Here is a 21632-nt window from a genome sequence, read left to right as displayed (position 1 = left end):
ACTCCAACCAGTCTAATGACATCATCAACCACTCCCCTTGAAGGCCAAAAATACTGCAACTACAGTTGCTTACCCCTGTGGGAGAGGCTCCCTGATAGGCAGAGAGGTGTTCCCTCAATGGCCCTCCCTGTGGCCTTCCCTGTGTCACCTATCATTCCACCTTGTAGGGTCTCCAAGGCAACAGTTTTCAAGAAAACTAAGGCGACTCCAGGGGAGGCAGAAGGAGAAGTCGAGATAATGTGTGTTTGATTTTTCTTTTTTAAGCAAAAACCAAGGGAAAAATAAGGTCAGATTTTGGATAACTTGAAGATAATTTCCTCGGAAATCCTGGAAGATCATATTGCTTGAGTTTGGATCATACCCCATTGTTGGTGGAGAATCTGAATGTGGGACTTTGGCATTGTTGTTAGGAATTGGCAGTGGAGTGGAACAGCTGTCACATACAGTATGGCTTTGGCCTACTTTTGCTGAGAGCATTTAAGGGAAGACATACTGGTTAGAAAGCACTTGTTTGTTTTTCCAAGCCCATTCCTTGGAACAGTATTTGCAACAAATGTTGAGTTCCTAATGCCAGAGGGTAATCCTTTCCCACCAAGATTGGGACTTCCCAGAGGTAGGTTTCAGACAAAGCTGTATTGTCAGTTTTCAGCTGGAAAGCAGCTGCCAGCACACCACATTTACATTGGGTTCCAGACAGTGGGCCCAATGAAATAAATCCAGAATAAGATTCAAAACAGAAAAACTGCTTACATTTGTTCAGCGCAAAGCACTCTCCAAAACTATCCAATACTGCTTCTCCAACACCCATCAAAATATTTATGTATTTGTTTGTTTATGTTGATTCCTAACCTACTTCCAGACCCAGGCCTTTTTTTAAAGTAGGCTTCTACAACATAGTATCCCCTGCAGACATGTTGGACTACAATTCTAATAATCTCTAGACAAATGACCAATGCCCAGGAGGATTTAAAGCCTCTTCATTGTCATATTCTATTAAGTTGACTGGCTTTATGGTCATTCTCACACCAAGCTCTCTTTCTGGATATTTGGTATCCATAAGTTAATTATCACTTGCTGATTTCAGTTCTTGTGGAACAAACTGAAGATGATCTAACCTGATTGACATGTTTCTATATTCTATGAGCTGGATGTCAAGACTTACACCTTCTGTGGGAGCAGTTAATGATGTACATTTGGCTTTCTTTTAAAATAGAGAAAACTTCCTACAGGAGGATTTAAATGTGGATAATTGGTCTAGAAAAAATAGATTTCCAGGCAAATACATTTCTAGAAAATAAGAGAACAGGCCTTCAATTATAATTTCCCAAAAAGGAGGTTGGGAGGAAGTATAACTTAATAGTCGATTACTATTTACTCATAGAGAATAGGTTCAGTGAAGGGATACTATGGCAATTTAGACGAACAAAAATGAATTTGTACCTTGTGAAAAATGGGGCTTCTAGCTAGTAAATAATATAAATTGAGTTAGTGTTCATTCATAATGCGTAGAATTGAAGAACCCTCTAGAGATCTCCAACATTATCTCACTTAACTCTGCCAAATGTTTTGAGCCTGCATGAGGAGTACCTTGTTTGCCTTATATTGTGGTTTTACATTGCTGCCTTATAAGCACTTCTCAAGGAATAAGCCCCATTGAACTTGGGGAAGGGAGCTCTCTTCCGAGTAGATGTGCAGAGTATTGCACTATTCAGTCAGATGTGTTGACCGGAAATTGATTTCCAATGTTAAGGCAATGTTTGTATGCACATGTAATTTTGGGGGTGGGAGGTAGGTAGGTAGGCTCCGTTGCTCTCAGTGGAATTTACCACTATTAGGTAAATATTAAGTGCTAGGACATAGCCAACCTTGGCTGATCCTAAAAGACCTAAGCAGGGGTGGACCAGGACTTGGATGAGAGGTCCAGGGCTCCAGGCTAAACTGGCAAGCAGAGAAAAACATCCTGGTAGAAGGCAATGTCAAACCACTTTGACATTGAAAATTGCATGGCCATGTCAGATCTGAAGCAGCAAAGGTGCTTTGGAGGGGGTATCGCCACAATCACTGCACCTGTTGGCACCTCCTTAAATATGCCTTTTCCTGGACTTATATGGCAGTCCTGCAGTCCCTGGAAAATATGTGTACAAATAATGAATTCTTGACAGGTGTAGCAGGTGCACCTATGTCATCTCCAAAGCACCTTCTGTGCTTTGTCCATCCTTAGGCCTCTCCATGAAGTCACAAGAAATAAAGCTTGATTCAAGGGATTTTACCTGTAAAAGACCATATGAATTGTACAGGTAGTCCTCAACACGACCATTTGTTTAACAACCATTCAGAGTTACAACAGTGCTGAAAAAGTGACTTATGACCATCCTCATACTTACGACCATCACAATGTCCCCACGCTTATAAGATCAAAATTTGGGCACTTGGCAACCTGCATGTATTTATGGTCCCAGTTGTGATCATAAGTCGAGGACTACCTGAACACAGAACAGTCTATTGGCTATGGTCCTTAACCCTTTTATTGTAGAGCAGTAGCTCTGTAGCAGCCTGTTTACACCTTGTCAGAAGGAGGAAGATGGTGTACTTGGTTTGAATGCTGCTCCTGGGAAGCTGACATGCAGCCATGGGGAGAAACTCCAGCATCTGTTGGTCAAGGAGATACTGCTTTTGAATGTGGAAAATCTTTTTTAGCTTCCAGGAAAAATGGCTATGCGTAGTGGCACCAAGTTACTTATCAATATGTCCAGTTCTTTTTTTAAAGCTGTCTAGCACCGGTGCTCTTGAGTAAGTGGTTAAAGAATAGCAGCAGTAGTCAAATCCATCTAAATTCCACTCCTTTGTGTTGCTAGCAATTCTGTATTCACTCTTCTTAACCTTCCAGTGTAGCTGTCGGCAGCATGAGGAAACCCCTCCAGAGATAATTGAATCTGTCTCTCTCGGCTCTGCATTCGGACCTCTTATCAAGGCTTTAGGTGGCAAATGGCTTCCTAGCTTGTGCCTCTTTGCAGCTACCTAGTAAAGAGCAGAGAGGCCTGGATATGGAGTGAGTGAAAATGAAGTGGCATCATTTCATCTTGCAAATTCTGAGAGATGTATTTCTGTTGAGTAGGAGAACCTTCCTCAGCTTTGGAGACAGCAGAGTTGGAAAAGGTTGTAGTGCTGTAGTGCTTCAACTCAAGCCGTTCTTCAGTGCCCCGGTTGCCAACTGCAGCGGGATGAGTTGTAAGGCTCTACCACTGAAGTAAAGAAAGAGAGAGGCCGAAACAAAACAGGAAAGGCTGCAATGGCCCGTCCTGGGAAGACAGATCCTAAAAAACTATCCCCCTTACCACGAGAGAGAGAGGAATAGGGCAAGCAGATTATTCTTCCAATATTCAAAGAGGAATCATAGCAAGAAGCTCAGTGGAAGTCATTCTCAACTGCAGAGAGACGATTTGGGAGTGACAAATGCACAGTGGCAGATGCTGCAGGGGAGCAAACTGAAACATCAACAGCACACAGGAGAGGCTCAAGGCTGTCTCGGAAATTGCAGAGCGGCTCATAAGGCAAAGCCGCCCAAATGACCTTATTGGGCCATGCTTGAACTTCCTATGAGGTGAACCTCCAAAATCCAAGGGGGAGTTCTCAGCTGTAGTCTGACTGCAGCTAAGCAAAAGTGCTCAAAATGTCCTGCCTTGCCCTTGAATTACAGCAAACACTCCAAGGCTGGAATTAGTTTACAAAATATAACATTTGCTCCACCCACAGAGGCTAAAAATTGCTTGTTTATTCCCAGCCGTTTGTGCTGTTGAACCTCTTGGATGAAATAACTCTTAAATTAGGTTTCTAAATAAGTTTCTCTTTAAATGTAGCTGGCCTGGAAAAGGGAGGGGCTGTGCTGCAAGGGAGGGAGCCATAAATAGGGAAGGCCTTTTACAGAACTTTCCCTTCTCCCCTCCTGGCAAGGCTGAAAATAGAAGGGATGGGCTTCATGACTGTTTGTACGCTTGCCAAGCCAAGACTGGGAGTGAAGCAACAAGGACCGTCAGAGGAGAGCCTTGCTTTTCCAAGCCTACTTTTCCCTTCGACTGGGGAAAAAACCCACAGAAAATGGGGCTGGGGATTCTTATCAGCCGGGCCATGTGCTAACGTTCACAAGACAGCAAACAGCCCGTTCTCCCAGTGCAGAAAGTGGGGAGCTGTACTGATAGCAGCTAGTCCAACAGATGCAAACCTGCCATTCAGCCTCTGACAGAGATGCCAGGAAGCTTTTAAGTGCCCATTTTCTCATTCTTTCCACTCTCTCTTTGAATGCAGTCTGATTAAGGCTTGGCTGAACAATCCAATTCATACCCTTAGGGTACAGCCGGAGAAACACGCCAAAAATAGTAGCGGGTGGTTCAAACTCGCAACTGCTGAAGGCAGGAGGCAGTACAGTTCTCTCTTCCCACTTACTCATTTTTATGGGGCCACATTTGCTACGGAGGGAGAACAAGAGCCACAGACAGTTCTTTACTTTCTCCAATCCAGCTGCCCCAACAATGCAAGCAAGCAATCTTAGTTTGCCACGTGCCTCGCCTGATAGGACCTAGGAGACAAGTCCCAGTTAGGGCCAACAGTTATAAATTTAAGAGATTGATGGTGCTGTTTACCACTCTGAGTTTCAACCCAATTCATCTCATGGCTTTCCTCAGTTGGCAGATGCACCTGTGATATAGAAGGAAAAAACTATGGAGCCAAATGCTATTCAGTGCAGAAGGGAGTCTGCAACTATTCAGTGCAATCTTACATTAAACAATATCCCAAGAATGTCCAATTGTGCAACCTATACCACTTTAATACCTATTGTCGAGAATCTATTACCTTGGCTCAGATCTAAAGAAATAAAATCAAAGGACTTACAGTATTAAGTTCAGCAAAATTCTGAAATTTCCATATGAAGGATAGCAACTTTAAGACCAGTTGGGAATCCCTAGAATACCAAACTGCTCCAACATATTGGAATTAGCCACCCGTTTTTTTCTGTCATTTCATTTTCATTTGTGAGTAAATATGCCTATTTTCTGCCACTGGAACATAATGTATTGCGCTTAACTAAAATGTATTATATACCTTGAAGGCTTAAAGCACAATAAATCTATTTAAGGTATTACAAGACATTTGCCAGCCCAGACAGATATAATTACTCCACCACATACCTCAAGATGTTACTATTTTGAATAATGCTTTCTTGGAGGAAAGCAACAAGGAAAATGTTCCTTGAATTGACACTACCATTTCCCAGTTGGGTGGACAACTGCAAACATTCTGATGCACCTGTGGCACACAAGTAAGATCAGATGGGTATTAAAGACAGTTTGGTGGTGATCTGCTCTGGGATTCTCAAGAAAACTAAGGGACAGGTTCCTGCACTCCCTCCGCTCCCAAACAAAAAGCAACAGCAGCTCGGGATGAGGGAAGCAAGAAGTCACTTACTGGAGATTGGTGTGATAGCATGTCTTCCTGTACAGAGAGTTTCTCCATCATTCCTTTGGCCTGAAGAAAAACAAGATCCCAGCCATTCTGAATCTCAGACTGCTGAACAAGTATATCAAGCATGATGGAGGCATTAAAGTTGATGGTGGAAGCCATCCTACCGGACAATTTCCTAGCCTTAGTGGACCTGACAGAGGCCTACTTGTACATCCTAATCAGGACTTCCCATCAGAGATTCCTCCGAATGGCATATGGGAAAAACCCCAGTTCAAAGCATTCCCCTTCCAACTAGCCTCAACACCCAAAATAGTTAATAGAGTAATGGCAGCCCTTATAGGATACCTCAGAGCTCAGGGTATTCACATTTATACTTATCTGGATGGATACGCTTATCACAGTACCCTCCTGATGCTTCAGTGACTTCAAGAGCAGAGTTTTATGGTGAATTTTGCCAAGAGCTTGCTCACATTCTTGAAGCAGATCCTGCACCTGGGAGCTACCATCAACACAGAAGACTCTTTCTGTATCTGGGGCATATCTTCAATTTTCAGAGGGATGTGAGAAAGACCAAAGTGTCCAGGAAGCCAATCCTCATCATAATGAGATTACAAGGGATCATGGTCACCACTCTATGAATATGGATATCCACAGAGGGGGTCAACAGCATCAAATGGCAAGTACGACCAAGACAATCAACCTCCTTGATCCTTTTTACATGTGTATGATGCATACAACACACATTAAAAGGGGATAGGTCTTCAATCACCTGCTCATACTTGCCATTTGACCCTGTTGTCCCCCTTCTGACAGACACGCCTATCTGTTTCCACTCCAGATGCTCCTTCTCTGTGATGGAATGTATCTACGAAGAGGAGGGTGATATGAAAGATCAAGGCTATCAGGAAGGAGGGAGTGCATTCCAGGAAAGGAAAGGAGACAAAAGACAACAGAGTCTGCAGGAGGAGTGTGGGAAGCATAAGAGGTTCAGGATAGCCACTCCCTCGAATCTCCCAGGGCATATCCACTAGTTGCAGTAGTATAGATTGAGTCTGGCAAGATTTTGTCTATATGGTGTAAGCAAATAAAAATAAACTTAACTCAACTGGACTGTTTCATGATTGTTCTTTGGCTGGGCCTGTCATTCTCCCATTCCAGGACCACATTGCCAGCAGACCCTACCAGCACATAACAGTACCTAGCAAGTTAGCCCAGTCTTTGCATTGGTAGCTGATTCCAGCCAGTTGGGTGTGAGGAATGCTATTCAGATGATCAGATGATGACAGACACCAGTCCAACAGGTTGGGGAGCCTAATTCCAAAACTGTTGGGGTAAGGATTGTGGTCCCATCATGAATCAACACTCCCTAACAACAAATTAGACTTGAAGGCAGTACCACTGGCTCCGAAGATACTTTTATACATAGTAAATAGGCAATACCTATTGCAGCAAGCAGACAATACATATTACAGTCAAAGCTTATGTAAACCACCGGGGGCATACAACTAATGACAGTGATGGAGAAATACCTACTCTCCATATCAGCAGAGTACATAAAGAGATTATGGAATATCATAGCCAAGTGGTTGAGTTGTCAGCAGCTGTCTCAGAGAGAACGGGTCCTGCATCCAGAGACTTTTCTTAAGAGCTCAGCAAGATGGAGGTCCTTCTCAATCAACCTGTTTGTTGTCAGTGGACAACAGATAAGTGAGGCACTTCTTATTCTAATTTTAAGACAACAGCTTAAAGGATAAATGCCTTGTGGCATTGTGGCCAAGATTCCTTTGCTTTCCCACCAACACTATTGCTATACAAAAGTGAAGATGCTCAAAACACAGAATATTTTGATTGCTCTGTTCTGGTTCTCCACTGTACAATGAGGTGCCCTCATGGCATGTCTTGAAATGCCCAGATATTCTCACTCAAGGCCCTGTTCTACATCTGGACTAACTGCTACAACTTTGTGTCTGGAAATTAAATGGGAACCTCACAAAATTTCTAAATATCTAGCCACCACAGAGTTTGGTGTGCCTTTTAATTGAGGTACAAAAGATAGTAGCAGGGTTCCCTGAATAATTGGGATACAAGTGGGACTGAAAAAGGGGCTAGCAGCAAATACATTATGGACACAGACAATTGCCTTGGGGGGGTCTATCCTCCTGTCACTAACTAGCCACCCTAAGGTACACCATTTTCTCAGAGGAACAAGCCTTCTCTTAACCCTGTTCATCCACCATATCAGTCACTGATTCTGAATGTGTAACAACTGCTTCTTTTGACTCCACCAGACAGATTGCCATTAACATTCTTATCTGGAATACAGCCCTTTAATAATTCTATCATCATCTAGGAGGCTTGGGGAGATAATGCTCTCTATGAATGAGAACTATATGTATTCCATTAAGACAAAATGGTGCTAGGTCTGAACCCCTGCTGCCCAAGGATACCAAGCAAAAGAGATTGTGCACCCTGCTTTTTGTTCAGGTCCTTCCTACTGTAGTGAGGTGGCTACACTGCCTATAACATCGTATATCCTCTCTCCTAGTCTTTTAATAATAGTATTGATGTTTTTTAATTGTGGAATGTATTTAATATTTTATGGTTTGTTTTTATTGTATGTTGCCCAGAGTCACATTTTGTGAGATGAGTGTTTATATAAATATGATTAAATAATTAAATAATAAAACCCAGCATAAGTTAGATGTACACAGGACACTAAAAGTACAGGTGGTCCTTGACTTACGACCATTTGTTTAACAACTCTTTGAAGTTACAACGGTGCTGAAAAAAGTGACTTACAACTGGTTCTCACACTTATGACCATTGCAGTGTCCCTGCAGTCACATGATCAACATTCTGGTGCTTGGCAACCAGCATGTATTTACGATAGTTGCAGCATCCTGGGATCATGTGATTGCCATTTGCAACCTTCTCAGGGGGCTTCTGACAAACAAAGTCAATGGGGGAAGCTGGATTTGCTTAACGACCACAGTAGTTTACTTAACGACTGTGCAAAATAAGGTAGTAAAATCAGGCGCAACTCACTTAATGACTGCATCACTTAGTGACAGACATTCCAGTCCCAACTGTGGTTGTAAGTCAAGGACTACTTGTATATCTTAAATGTACTTTTACTTTTTTCTCCTACAAAACGAGAGACCTGAGGAGATGAATTACATGAACCACCTTCAGCAGTTGAGTCAGGGAAAGCATTGCTTTGATAAACCCAGCTAGCTAGAAGCAGCGTCCTGTTGGCATTAGGGCTCATTCTGTCAGGAGGGCTAGATCAACTATTCAGGCAGCAGGGGTCCTGCTAAAAGGCACTTGTAGGACAGCAACCTGGGTGAAAACCTGTATGTTTATTAACACAGAAAGACAAATTTGCTTCTGCAGGTGTGGATTTGAGTTGGACCATGCTACAGAAAGTGCTTTAACTTCTACTGACCCATCCAGGAATACTGTTGTAGTATAGCCCTTTCCTGTTACCTCATATTCAGTGACCAAGAACAATGCACTTATGGTCATCAAAACACAGTTCTGACAGTCTCTCCCTACCAGAAGGTACAGGGTAAGGACATTTCAATGCATCAAGGGTCAAAACTATAACTACCTTGCTGTATTTGCTGAATGTTTTATTGTACCTTGCTCTTATGTTTTCCCATGTTTCAGTATAAGAATGAAAACCATTAAAAACCAGTAATGTTGACAATTCTAAATTCTAAAATGTATGGGTTACAATATATATTTGAACTGTAATGAAAAGGAGGCCAGCTTCAATCTCAATGGCCCACATGTGGGCTAAGCCCCACACAGAAACAGAATTGGTTGATACTGTTAAATTCACCAGTGGCAGGGCTTGCAAAAGGAAATCAGAGGATAGGACAGACTATACCAGAGTAAGTAGCCCTGAAACTAATTTGGGTCTAAGGCATGCGTGGCTTTATATGCCACAATGAGTGTTTTGAATTGGATGCAGCAGTCAGTACCCAGAACAGCTATTTCAACATCACCCATGCTGCCTGGGCCAGTTCCAATTTCCAGGCTCTCTCCAAGGGCTGTCCCACGAACAGCATACTGCAGTTATTCAGCTTGGAGTACAGCAAAGGAAAAGATGGTAGACAACTTAAAACAAAGTGAAATAAAATACCCTAACTGGTTATTCTCATAAGGATCTGTGTAGTATTAATGGGAAAGTCAAAGTTTAAATAGAGAGGGAGCTAAATAGATCTACTCATGCATGATTGAAATCAACAGGATTTCAATCAGTGGACTACTCTTTTTACAATTAAGTCTGGATTCAACTTGTTGTAATGGTTGCCTGACATCCTGTTACAAGCTAATTCCATTTCTATGTGGGGCCTAGAGTATATGTGGGCCATTGGATTCAAGCTGGCCCCTTCTTCATTATAGTTCAAGTGTATATAACTGCTGGTGGTTCTTGAAAGAAACCTGTACTGCAGTGTTTTTCAGCCTTGGCAACTTTTAAGATGTGTGGCAAATTTAAGATGTGTAAACATGCTGGCTAGGGAATTCTGGGAGTTGGAGTGCACACATCTTAAGGTTGCCAAGGTTGAAAAACACTGCTGTACTGAGTATACTAATTCACCAGGGATCCTAGCAATGAGAAAGGCCTCTAAGAACAGCAAATTGATTACTATGGCTAATATTTGTTAGTTCATGAGGAAGGAAAATTAATATTATTTCAGTCAAAGGGTCAATAAAAGAAGCATAACAGTTGTAAGAACAGACAGTAACTTTAACTCTGAAGAATATTAATTTTAAATCCTACCTAAAATGCAGTCTTTGATTCTGGGTGCAGAGGAGCATTTGAATTCCGAGCTTCAAACTGAGTTCTAATCATATGGTAATTTTTCAGATTTCTGAGAGAATGAGCAAGATTCACACCAGTATGAATTTTGTGAACAAGTGAACTACATCTGCTGCCAAGTGGGTTAAATGTCACAGAAAGAGATTTGTAGAAACTGATTTAACTTGAATTGCAAACAAACAAGTGATTAATTGAATTATATGTCTTGCTGGAACTCCCTTAACCTTTTGATGGTGTTCTTAAGCTCATTGATTAAGGTATGTGAAATGTTTGCTAGTACTCTGTATGTGTCCAACTCTCCCAGCTTTCAGCAATATTTCAAAAACAATTCAAATTATGACAAGTTCATGACCCAAAGGAGGTGAAAGAACAGGATGCCTGAGCCTGAAATAAACTAAGTGCATTTAATTATTACTTTTTAAAGGTAAAAAATTTAATGCCAAATGCTAGTACAGTGGTACCTCTAGTTACGAACGCCCCTACTTACGAATTTTTCGAGATACGACCAGCTCCGGCCCCAAAAATGTACCTCGACTTGCGAACTCACCTTGACTTACGAACCGGATCCGCGGCCATTTTCTGCCTGTTCCACGTGGTCCGCGGCCATTTTCCCGCCCATGCCACGTGGTCCGCGGCCATTATCCCGCCCATTCCACGTGGTCTGCGGCCATTTTTCTGCCCGTTCCACGTGGTCTGCGGCCATTTTTCTGCCCGTGCCACGTGGTCCACGGCCATTTTTCCGCCCGTTCCACTTGGTCCGCGGCCGTTTTTCTGCCCTGCCGCATGGTCCGCGGCCATTTTCCGCCCGACACGTGGTCCACAGCCATTTTTCTGCCCATGTGGTCCGCGGCCATTTTTCCGCCCTGCCGTGTGGTCCACGGCCGTTTTTCCGCCCCTGATGCATGCTCCGGACGCCAGAACGGATTAACGGTAATTACATTGAACCTTATGGGAAAATTTGCCTCGTGTTGCGACCAATTCGAGTTGCAACCAGTCACGGAACGGATTAAATTCGTAACTCGAGGTTCCACTGTACTACCATGATTCATGCCATACCCATCATCTTCTTGTCATGTGCCACACACATTCTACCATAGTTACTTATGGCCTATACTGTACATGTGATTTCTGTATCACAAGTGCTTTAAGAAATTGTTTTAAGCTACTGAGAGTTGTATGTCTCCATTGTCCTCTGGATATACAAGGTTAGGTGGTTAGAACTGGTTCCTTGAGCACAGTGATCATTTGTCCCAGTACTGTTGGGCATTTTCTAGCAAAGTGCTTTCTGAAATAAGTACATCTTAGAGTAAACCAACCTTCCTATATCTAGTGTCTTCTAGTTTGATTACAACCCATAGAATTTTACACCACCAGAGCCAACATTTTAATTAGATTTATGTTTATCTAGATATTTTATGTAGACTATTTGAGCTTATCTTTAGTTTGGCAGTTGATCAGTTAATTAGGTCTGAAGATCTACATTAAATTTTGGATCACAACACTGCTTAGCTAAATTTAATCCTAATACGGTACATGGAAAATGCTACAAGGAGAATTGGTGGAGTTTAATTTGGTGAGCGTAGGGTGATTTTTAAATCTATCTCAGCAAGAATATACGTTTTAAAAATCTATTTTTTTAAAAAATGAAACTTTTTCTCAACTAAATTTTGTTAGTGTCCTTATCTTTGGTTAATCACATAGATAACTGTAATACACCTCTTACTGCAATACCCAATCAAGCTCCAGTAAGTATAAGAAAAGGTGGTAAATACATCATTAATGAAAGATTGACAATTTATTAAAACAGGTGAAATAAGATTTAAATATTACTTTACATAAAAATATTAGAATATATTCCAAAAATTTAGTGGTTATTTGGGATGCTTTTAAGGCATATCACAATTGGATTATTGTTTATGCTTCATGGTTAAAGGGAAAAAAAGAGAAAACTCAAAAAACAAAGTTATGGAACTTTTGAATATGCAGATATATATGTATATGCAAGGCATTACATATATAAAAAGTGGAATTATACAAAATTCTTATGTTTGCTAAATCATAAGTTAATTCTATTGATGAAACAGAATATTCACTGAATCTTATAAACAAAGATCTTGGGAGGAAGAGGAAGAGGAAAAAGAATAAATTATTGGCTTCTTGATTGAAACCACTAAGAACAAAGTAACATTTTAAAAGATTTATACACTCAACTACTTATACACTCTTTATTTAGCAGCTCTTTTAGTCTTTCAGAAATAATAAACATTAAATGCATGAAAAATGGAAGGGCTCCCAGTGCTGAGGATTATCCTTTTGAGTGGTATATAACATATATTGATTGTTGGAAACGTCTAATTATGCTTTTCTGACCTTATTCCTTGTATAACCAAGATTTTTAAGACTGGTAAAGTTTCTGATTGTATAAACTATCATCTGATATTTTTTGTTAGATGTTGATGCTAATGTTTTGACAACAAAATTGCTGTCAGTTGTTCATTCTGCACAACCTGGTTTTATGAAAAGGCAACAAGCCTTATATAATAGTAGATGATTAGTTTGCATTTTAGATACATATTCAAAAAAATTGAATACTGCAGAGGTGGTTGGTTAGACGCAGAAAAAGCCTGTAATACATTACAGTTCTAATTTTTGGAGGACATTTTAGCTAAATATGGATTTCCTTTTTGTATTAAATGGATTACAGTGTACTATTCCCATCCTTTGGCCAGGGTTATCACAAATGGAATTATTTCATCACTATCTCTTCTTCTATTTAATTTCATACTAGAAACACTGGCTTATCTTAACCAGTAAGACAAGGACAATCAGGGTATAAAAGTGACTGGAGTTAAACACATTTACTGATAAGGATCAATATTGATAAATATCAGGTTACTAAATTAACTGGAATAAGTTTCAGATACTTTCCATAGGCTCGAAGATATTTAAGGAAATTGGTAAAATGGGTATTTTGTTTGGGATTTAATTCTTGGAATAATTAGTCCAAATAAAGGTTGTTCATAGATGTAAACATCTAAGATTCTTTATCTCAGATCAATATTAATATAAACAAATGTTTAAAAATCCCAATGGACTTATGGGAAAGAAATGTAAAAATAAATATTGCTTCAAGATTCGTATATATAGTTAAAGGGGTTCCTGTATTAACGCCTTTAAGATATTTTAAACAGATTAAGGAATTATTAAACATGCTTTTATGGGAAAGAACCCTCTCCCATGATTTACTTTATCCAAAGTATGGCTTCTATACAATGGGGGGAGGGGGGAAAATACATTCATCACTGGGCATACCTTTTGACTTCTATCTCTTTACGTAACTCAAATTATTTAGTTTTAAAAAACATCATAGTACAGGCCCTATAATAAAGTAATAATACTACCTTTCTGATATCTTGGCAGTGGCCAAGTGGTTTCCTTTTATGCAAAATTCAGTTATATTTTCAGTATTAAGAGCTTTCAGACATAAATGAAAAATGCTGGAATGGAAATGTAATAACTTTGACCCTTATTCCCATGATAAACTTAGATTCTAGGATAATCCTAGTTTGAGAATGTCAAGTTAATTCTTTGCCTCCCTCCCTCCCCCTTATTTTGAGTTCATGAGCCAGTGGGGTACTAATACTTAAGATAATTTTATTGCTAGCCAAGTTTTTAAAATATCCAAGATACTGTAGGAAGAATTTGGATTGTTTAATATTTTGCAAAGGCAACATATTCAGTTAAAAGATAATCTGATTACATGATTTGAACCAGATGTGTCCACCCATATTTAGATATATCTGTAAGAACTTTTGAATTAAAGAGCTGGAAGCCCTATCAGGCTTTTTCACAATATTCCATAGGGGGAAACCAATGGTTAAAAAATAATATATTTCTTAAGGTGAGATTAAATAAATAATTTTTTGGTATGTATTGAACAAATCAGAGAATGTTTAGGAGAGACTGGTTTTTAATTTTGTTATGCTGTAAGTGTAAAATGATGGAGGGGAAAGTTACACATATGATATGGGCTTGCCCCAGTGTTGTCCTATTTGGGTTAACATCCATATATTTGTTAATATTTGAGCCTAGAGTCACTTGTATAGTGAGATGGGTGGCATCCAAATTTGATTTATTGATAGATAGGCAGGCAGGCAGGCTGGCTTTGGGAAGAGTAATACACAGGTTTAAAGCTGTTAATGTGACACTGAAGTATATACCAAAAAAATTGAAATACATCAAGAATTTATCAAGCTTAAGGAATAGCAAAGACATTTTTGTTGTGGTGGAAAGTGCTACTCTGGATATATAGTCCTGGGCTCATGATACTGTTTATCAATGTGGAGGAAATACTGTTTGGTACAGTATTACTCTGTGAAAGCTTAAAAGCAGCTTTTAAAAAGACTTTGTTTTTGTATAATAAAGCGGTAAGAAAATATTTTCAGGTAAATGGGCACAGGATTGTAGCCATGCATACTTACCTTCTAAGGGACTTGCTCCTTGAAAAGTGAGAGTCATGAGGTGTAATCATGTTCTTATTTAGAAATTAGTTTGCCTGTGTTAAATGGGGCTTCCTGTGTGCTAAGCAAGCACAGAATTGTGCCTTAGGGATACAGAAAGAATTCTAAAACGGACTTTAGTCTTCCTGACTAAAGCAAATACAAATAAATACATGAATTATGAATGCATAGAGGATTATCCCCCAATTAGATATTTCTTTATCCATTTTACAGGCTATGTAGAAGAATTACAGCACAGAAGAGTAATCTGAATGCATAACTAGTCTGGGTATAAGAAAATATTAAATCTGGAATTAAGTGGAAAGGCACATCATGTGCATATATAAAAGTATGTCCAAGAAGTCCAATTTTATCTTGTCATTCCTCTGACCTGCAAACTCCCAAAGACCTACTAAACTTATGTCTCTAGTCACAGAGAAAAACATAATCCTCTCCTAATGAAAGTGAAGTTACAATTTTAAAAATGGCCAACACTGTTTTAAACAGATACAGCTTTTGAAATGACCAGCAATTTTCACTGAATAGTTAATGCAGCAAATTGAATATAATTTTAGTTGCTAAATTGTTTTATTTAATCTAAATTACCTCTGGTGTCTGCTAAAGAGAAAAAGAGGCGATCTGAACTGATTCCCTGGGCTCCTATTCCCGCTCCTCCAATCTGTTCTTACTGGTTGAGGAACCCCCACAGAACAGCAGCAGAACTGCTGTTTGGGGGATCCAAGAGGACAGGCAGAGACAGAGTCCTTGGTTGTATTCAGGTTAAGAGCTTTCAATAAACGCAACTAGACTTTAGTGATGCATATTTAAGTTCAGATATGGGCATGAACAAACTTGATAGATTCAGTTATGCTTCTTCTCCATCTTTAAAATAGGCCCTTGAAGTTACTTCAGAGTTGTTGGGAGGATGAATCATGCTTGTGAAGCATTTTGCATGGACAGACTATGCTAATGATAAACAAAAAATATCTGATGTTTGTAGTTAACACGAAGAATCCCTGCCTAGGCTCCAACCATTCAGAAAATATTCCAGAATTTTTTGGGGGGAGGGGAGACAATATCTGCTGTGGCAATTTCTTTATTGGAATTTGAATTTAAAAAATAGCACAGAAGCTTTAGGATTATCAAATTTCTCATCAGGTAAGGGATGGAGGTGGCAAGCAGAACTAAAAGATGTTCGCTGTCTGAATATCTGCTATTTTTTTTCGTTTCCTTTATGTTTACAATTGTGTCTGAAGAGTCCTTACTTTCCTTAATATGATTTGAATTTTTTCACCAATGTTGTGTTCTGCCTATTACTTTTGATACTTTTTAAAAAACAAAATAAATCTTTCCACTCACTGGTGAAGATTTAAGACAGCCGCAAAGTTTTTTAAGCTGTTCCCCATTTCATGGCCTCTAGGTGTGTTGGCTGAAACTTCCATAATCTCTACCAGCCCCACACCTTTGGGAAGGCTTTTGAAATCAACATGAAGGATATGTGGAATTCCATGAAGAATAGTATGACATTCTCTTACGGCCATCACTGCACAACAGAGCGGTCCAAACTCCCTGGGATCATTCTGCTGCATTTTCTGCAGTGTCTCTATCAGATGTTTTCTACGTTATGAGACTATTGTGTGCCGAGAATCCTGTGGATCCAATGGAAGAGCTCAATAGCTTCTCAATTTATAGTAAAGTACACTGGTTTATTTAGTTGATATGTTTCTTTACATAATGCAGAAAACACATTTTAAAATAATTATATAAGGACATAAAAACACATCAGTGGTTGGTGAACACTTTTTAATACAAGATTTTCTCCCACCATTACAGTGTCTAGTGGCATAAACAAACAGCACTGGTGCTTAGGGGAAACCGGCTGATGAGAATGCCATTGTTATTATTCTGTTCACTGCCCCTTCGCCTCCAGTTTCTATGGTGACAGGTAGGCCCAGGCCTGAAATTGTTTGCGCTTGCGCATGACCAGTAATAAAGTGGTATCAGTTGCTAGGGACGACGGCACTGTTTGGAAGGCCCTTCAAGCTTGCAGCATTTAGGCTTAGGAGGCTGTGTGTGTTGATAAAGTGGGGGACATCTTGAAATGCAGGTCTGCCAGTAGAGATGTTGGCACCAAACTGCTAGCTTGGGGAGGGGGGAGGGGTACCTTACTAACTTACTTCCAGTATCTGTCAAAATGCACTGTGCCTTACCTGATGCTGCTTAATGACCTTCCCTTGACCTTCTCTTTTGGTGGTGAGAAGAGTCCCAGGGCCTGTCTTTACCTTACAGCAGGCACAGGACTATATCCAAGCACCAGGGATTGGGGGCGCAAAGGAACTTTCTAGAGCAAATCTATACTGTCACCCTCACTTCATACACATACCCTTCTAGCCCTCCTGGAGTTGGGGCAAAAATAGAGTGCAGATCTATGGGGGAGAGCAAAATTAACGTTTGTTTACAGGTTTTAAATCCTGCTCGCATATTTTAAAAGAGGTTTGATGAAAAATGCCACTCAAGCAAGTTCAGAGGTGAAGGTCATTTTAGCCATTCATCCACTAGCGTGTTAACTGGCCATGTCAGCACACAAACATACTTTGCAAAACAGTCAATATGGCTTAGAAGTGTCTGCTTTGTGTGCAAAGTCAGCCAGAGGCTGCCCAGCCCCCAGCCAGGGGATGGACTCATTATTGCAAAAGGTTTTTCCTCCCTCTAGTGTACCCAAAATAGTCTCAAAGGACAAGGAAAAAAAAATCCATGCGTAAAATGATTTTGTCTAAAGAAAAAAAGCTGGGAGCAACCCTGAGAGTAGCTCCAACTTCCCAGAAGGAAGATCAGTTTTTTAAAAAGGCAAGAAACCGAGACATGGCTCTGATATTTAAAACAATGACTATGAAAGACCAAAAAAGGAAAAAAAAATGCAACATGAGCATAGCATCAGACCCACTGAATTGATACTAAGAAGCTAAGCTCATACAAACTGCTGGCAGCATTACCACTATTAATTATTTTTTATAATTAATAAAATTTGACGCTGTATCAAAAATTTAGTAAAAAAATTAGAGCTGAGAGTTCACTGATGTTTATTAGGAACTGTTTCTGGCATTTGTTATTACTTTTGCCATACACCAGACCGGTTCTATTGCATCTGCATGCAACAGAAAACAGTGGGGAAGTGAGCTGGGACAACTAGAATGGTGGGGGTACAAGGGGCTGTTCCAATACTGTGGGCCCAGAAGGAGTTCATGTAAGGAAACTGCATTACACTACATAAAAATATTGCATCTTCACCAAAATACCTCAAGAGTGTTTCAAAAGCCAAAGCATACCTTCCAGATGGAAAAATCTCAGTGCAGCACCATGACCCTTTGCAGTCTATAGATACCACTGTCAGGCCTCCACTTTCCGAAAGGCAGCAACATTACTCCATAATTCTGCTTTTTGATAATGGCAAAGATACTTCAAACTCCATTGTTAAAGATATTTGTGCCATCTGTTCAGCAACAGCAGGCTAGAGAAACAAGAGCTCTACAACTTGCAGAAAGGACCCCAGGTGATGACTGAATTGTATAATATGTGAAAAAATAGGATTCCTTTGATTAAAAAAAAGATGGTTCCTCAGCCTGATTGGCATTGGAAACACCCTTTGAGCTTATTTGTAGTAAAGCACTTCCCTCCTTTCCCAAATCTATACATATAAGTTTCGGTAACAGCAATTAAGTGTAAAAACTTAATATTGATCTCATAAAGTCCTTTGAATTTAATTCTTAGGCTATGTTTCATGTTATGCCCTGTAGCTAGACACACGTGAATAGAAAAAACAGTACAGTTAGTTTTAAAGGCAAACAGCAGAGACCCAGTGTGCCACCCCTAGTGCTGCCTGCATGTCCAGTCTCCCTTTGCACAAGATGCTTTGAGACGCCTGCTGTCAGAAATATTTTGAGCCAAGAAGATTTTTTTTTTCTATGAATAAACAAAACATAAGCTGTTAGGCAAAAATAAAATCAGTGTCCCAAAAGTTCCACAAGCACTCTGGATTTGCAAATGCACTCGGAGAGAGCCTGCTGGGATCAGGCAATGTTTGAGATTCTGAATGTTGGTTTTCTAGTTGGCAACAGATTTGCAGGCCACTGATCCCTACAGATAACACTGGTGTGGAACTAAAGGCTCCATCTCCGTGGGTGTCTCTGGTTCATTAAGGAGGGACATAGGGAGGTGGAGACCTGTACGGGGTCATGTTCTTCGGGCGGGAACCTTTACCTTCCATGGGCGTGGTGAAAGGAGGGGGAGGCTGATAGGGAGGGGCATTAGGGTCTTCATCCCGCAAAGGTGTATACTCTCCTATGACATCTTGGTTCAGTGGGGTGGTTTCTGGCATATTTTGATTTGGATACTCAGGGGGAGGGAGAGGAGCTTTTTCTTCCTGCAGAATCAATGGCATGCTAGAGGAAGGGGGAGGTTTGGAATCATCCAGCTCATCTGCAAAGATTATTGGTACTCCTTTCTTGATAAAGGTGGCCTGGTCTTCTATAGTGAGTTTGCCTTTTCTCTTCTTGCGATAACAGATCATAGCAATAATGCCAGCTATAAGCAAAATGGCTGCCACTACCACTGCAGGAATTACTGTGTGCAAGTAAACATCATCTTCACTTGTCTTTTCTGGATCTCGTGGAAGCCCAACTGTAGGAGGTGCAGTTGTAGGGAGCCCATCTCTAGTCACAGGAATAAACTGAATGTGTCTGCAGCTACCAGCACCAACTACAGAAATATTGATGGGCCTAAATTCTGGTTCTAAGGTATTTGAAAAAACTGTGCTTGGAACTCCAGAATCATCAGAAATTTTTCTACTCAAGGTGCGAATCTTTTCTTTGGGACATGGATCCAAAGGCAGAGTATTATTTGTCCATTCAACTACAATAGAGCCTTTGCCAATATTCTCTATGGTAATAGTACTACTGTTTCTATCACCAAGAGCAAATGCCAACTTCTTTACCAACATAATTTTCTTATGAATGTCATTGGCTACTATAGTATGGTCTCCATGGAATCTGGCCTTAAATTTAACAGGAGGTATCTCATCATCTCCAAGAGTGTGGACAAATATTTCAAAAGCATCCACAGCTGAAAGGCCACCTTTGTCTGTAGCATGCATAAAAAACTCATGCCTGCCTTCATGGGTATGATTAGGTAATCCATACATTAGCTGACTAGTGCTATTAAACTGCACCCAGGAGTTTTCTTCCAATGGTTTCTCATTTTCTAGTTTCATGGTCAGTTGTAGTTTGTCAGTGGTAGTATCTTCTTTGTCATAGAAAGTATCTGAAGGTATTTTGAGCTCGAAGTATGTGCCCACCCATGCATCTACCCTGTCAATATGGTTTTTCAACACTGGTGGATCATTGGGCACACGGGGAATTCCAACTGCAGTAGTGCGAATACGAGTTGCTGGTGAAACTGTTTTCTGTTCAACAAGGCTTGGTTTAGTAGTCCGAGGAGGCTTTGGAGGTCGAGGAGGTTTTGGAGGTCTTGGTCTTCGTGTTGTTCCTGTATCAGTTGTTGATGGTGTTGATAGTTTTGGAGTTGTTCCTTTGGGTTTCTTTGTTGTGGGAGGTGTAACGACGGCAGTAGCTTCTACCTGCCCAGTCATTGTTGGTCGAATCTGGCCAGGAGTAATAGTACCTATTTCCACTGTTCTGGTTGGCTGAGCTGGGGCAAGGGTGGGTGTCTGCACAATAGCACCTCTTGTTCTAATAGTAACTGTGGGTTTCTTGGGCAAAGGTACCGGCTCTCTTACTGGAGGTGCTGTCGTTTCAGTAGGAGGTGCAATGGCTGGAGAAGTTGGTGTTGGAACAATTCTAATTGGTGGTTCTTGGGGGGCAGTTGTTGGAGGTCCAACAGCAGTCACAGGTGTTGGTGTAGCATTAATCTGCCGTCTTATTCTCTTTGGAAGATTAGGTTTCTTGTTTGCAATGTGCCAACCAACCACAGGGTAACCAAGATGAGCAGACATTGTTCCTTCCTTAGCTGGAGATTCAACATTACTTATGTTGGGAACACTGTTTTGGCTCAAAGAACAGCCCAGTTTCCATGATAGCAAGGCTCCATTTTCCACCACCTTCTTAGCATTCCCTGGTCCAGCCATGAAGGCTGACATGTCAAAGAGTCTATTATTTACAACAGGAACTAATTTCATGTTATAAAGTTCCACTTCTGAGAACGTTTTCATTCTGTTCAAAAGTTCAATCCTCTGCTTTGGTGTCATTTTTGTTAAGTCAGCATCCAAAATTACAGTTAAGATGGTGACTGGCTCCTCAGCACTACACACAAATGGTGATGCTTCATTCACATCTTGTAAAGCCACCCGTACTGACTGAGGTTCATTATGATCTTCAGGGTGAACTTCGATTGAAAAGACATTAGTGGTTTGGGGCACATAGCTTCCATTAGATACCAGATGCACTGCAGTCACTGAGATATAATGAATGCCTTTATCTGTTTCAAGTGGGAGACCTTCCAAGGTTCTACTCTCAGGTTCCCAGTGCAACCAAGAAGGCAAGGATTCTTTTCCAGCTTCAGCAATCTATTAAAGAGAAAAAAGTGATAGCTACATTATTCTTTAGAAAACAATAATACACAAAACACAAAACACATTTTAGAAATTCTCCTAAAAAGCAGTTACTGAAGGAAAATATGAATGTTGTTGAAAAGCTACAGGAAACAGATTTTGTATCTCCCCATATGCCAAAGCTGTGAAATTCTCTGACTTACTATGAATTAATTCTTCCTGCCAGAAAAAGGCTAAACAAATGATAAAAGGTCCTTCTCTGGTTTGTTTGTTAACCTATGAACTG

At 40.4% G+C, this 21632-nt stretch overlaps 1 protein-coding gene and 1 long non-coding RNA gene across 5 annotated transcripts in view; both read right to left on the bottom strand.

Moving 5' to 3' along the window:
- Nucleotides 1-332: 332 nt before the first annotated feature.
- On the bottom strand, nucleotides 333-11017 carry LOC148216685 (uncharacterized). Its single transcript, XR_015795062.1, has 3 exons — nucleotides 10833-11017; nucleotides 5461-5520; nucleotides 333-4692 (listed from the first exon to the last, which is right to left on the bottom strand). It is a non-coding gene; the product is annotated as an uncharacterized LOC148216685 (long non-coding RNA).
- A 5452-nt stretch (nucleotides 11018-16469) lies between these two features.
- DAG1 (dystroglycan 1) overlaps nucleotides 16470-21632 on the bottom strand; it is a 94368-nt gene continuing 89205 nt past the window's right edge. For all 4 annotated transcript variants that reach the window (XM_088133972.1, XM_088133974.1, XM_088133971.1 and 1 more), the window contains one exon: nucleotides 16470-21361. In XM_088133972.1, coding sequence (XP_087990098.1) covers nucleotides 18977-21361 — 2385 coding nt within the window. In that variant the 3' untranslated portion in view covers nucleotides 16470-18976. The remainder of the gene's footprint in view (nucleotides 21362-21632) is intronic.

Source organism: Python bivittatus, unplaced genomic scaffold, assembly GCF_059951505.1.
Source record: "Python bivittatus isolate LINGU-HERP-01145 unplaced genomic scaffold, Pbiv_v1 ctg000080_np1212, whole genome shotgun sequence".
Classification (NCBI taxonomy): Eukaryota; Metazoa; Chordata; class Lepidosauria; order Squamata; family Pythonidae; genus Python; species Python bivittatus.
This window is presented reverse-complemented; position numbering and strand designations above follow the sequence as displayed.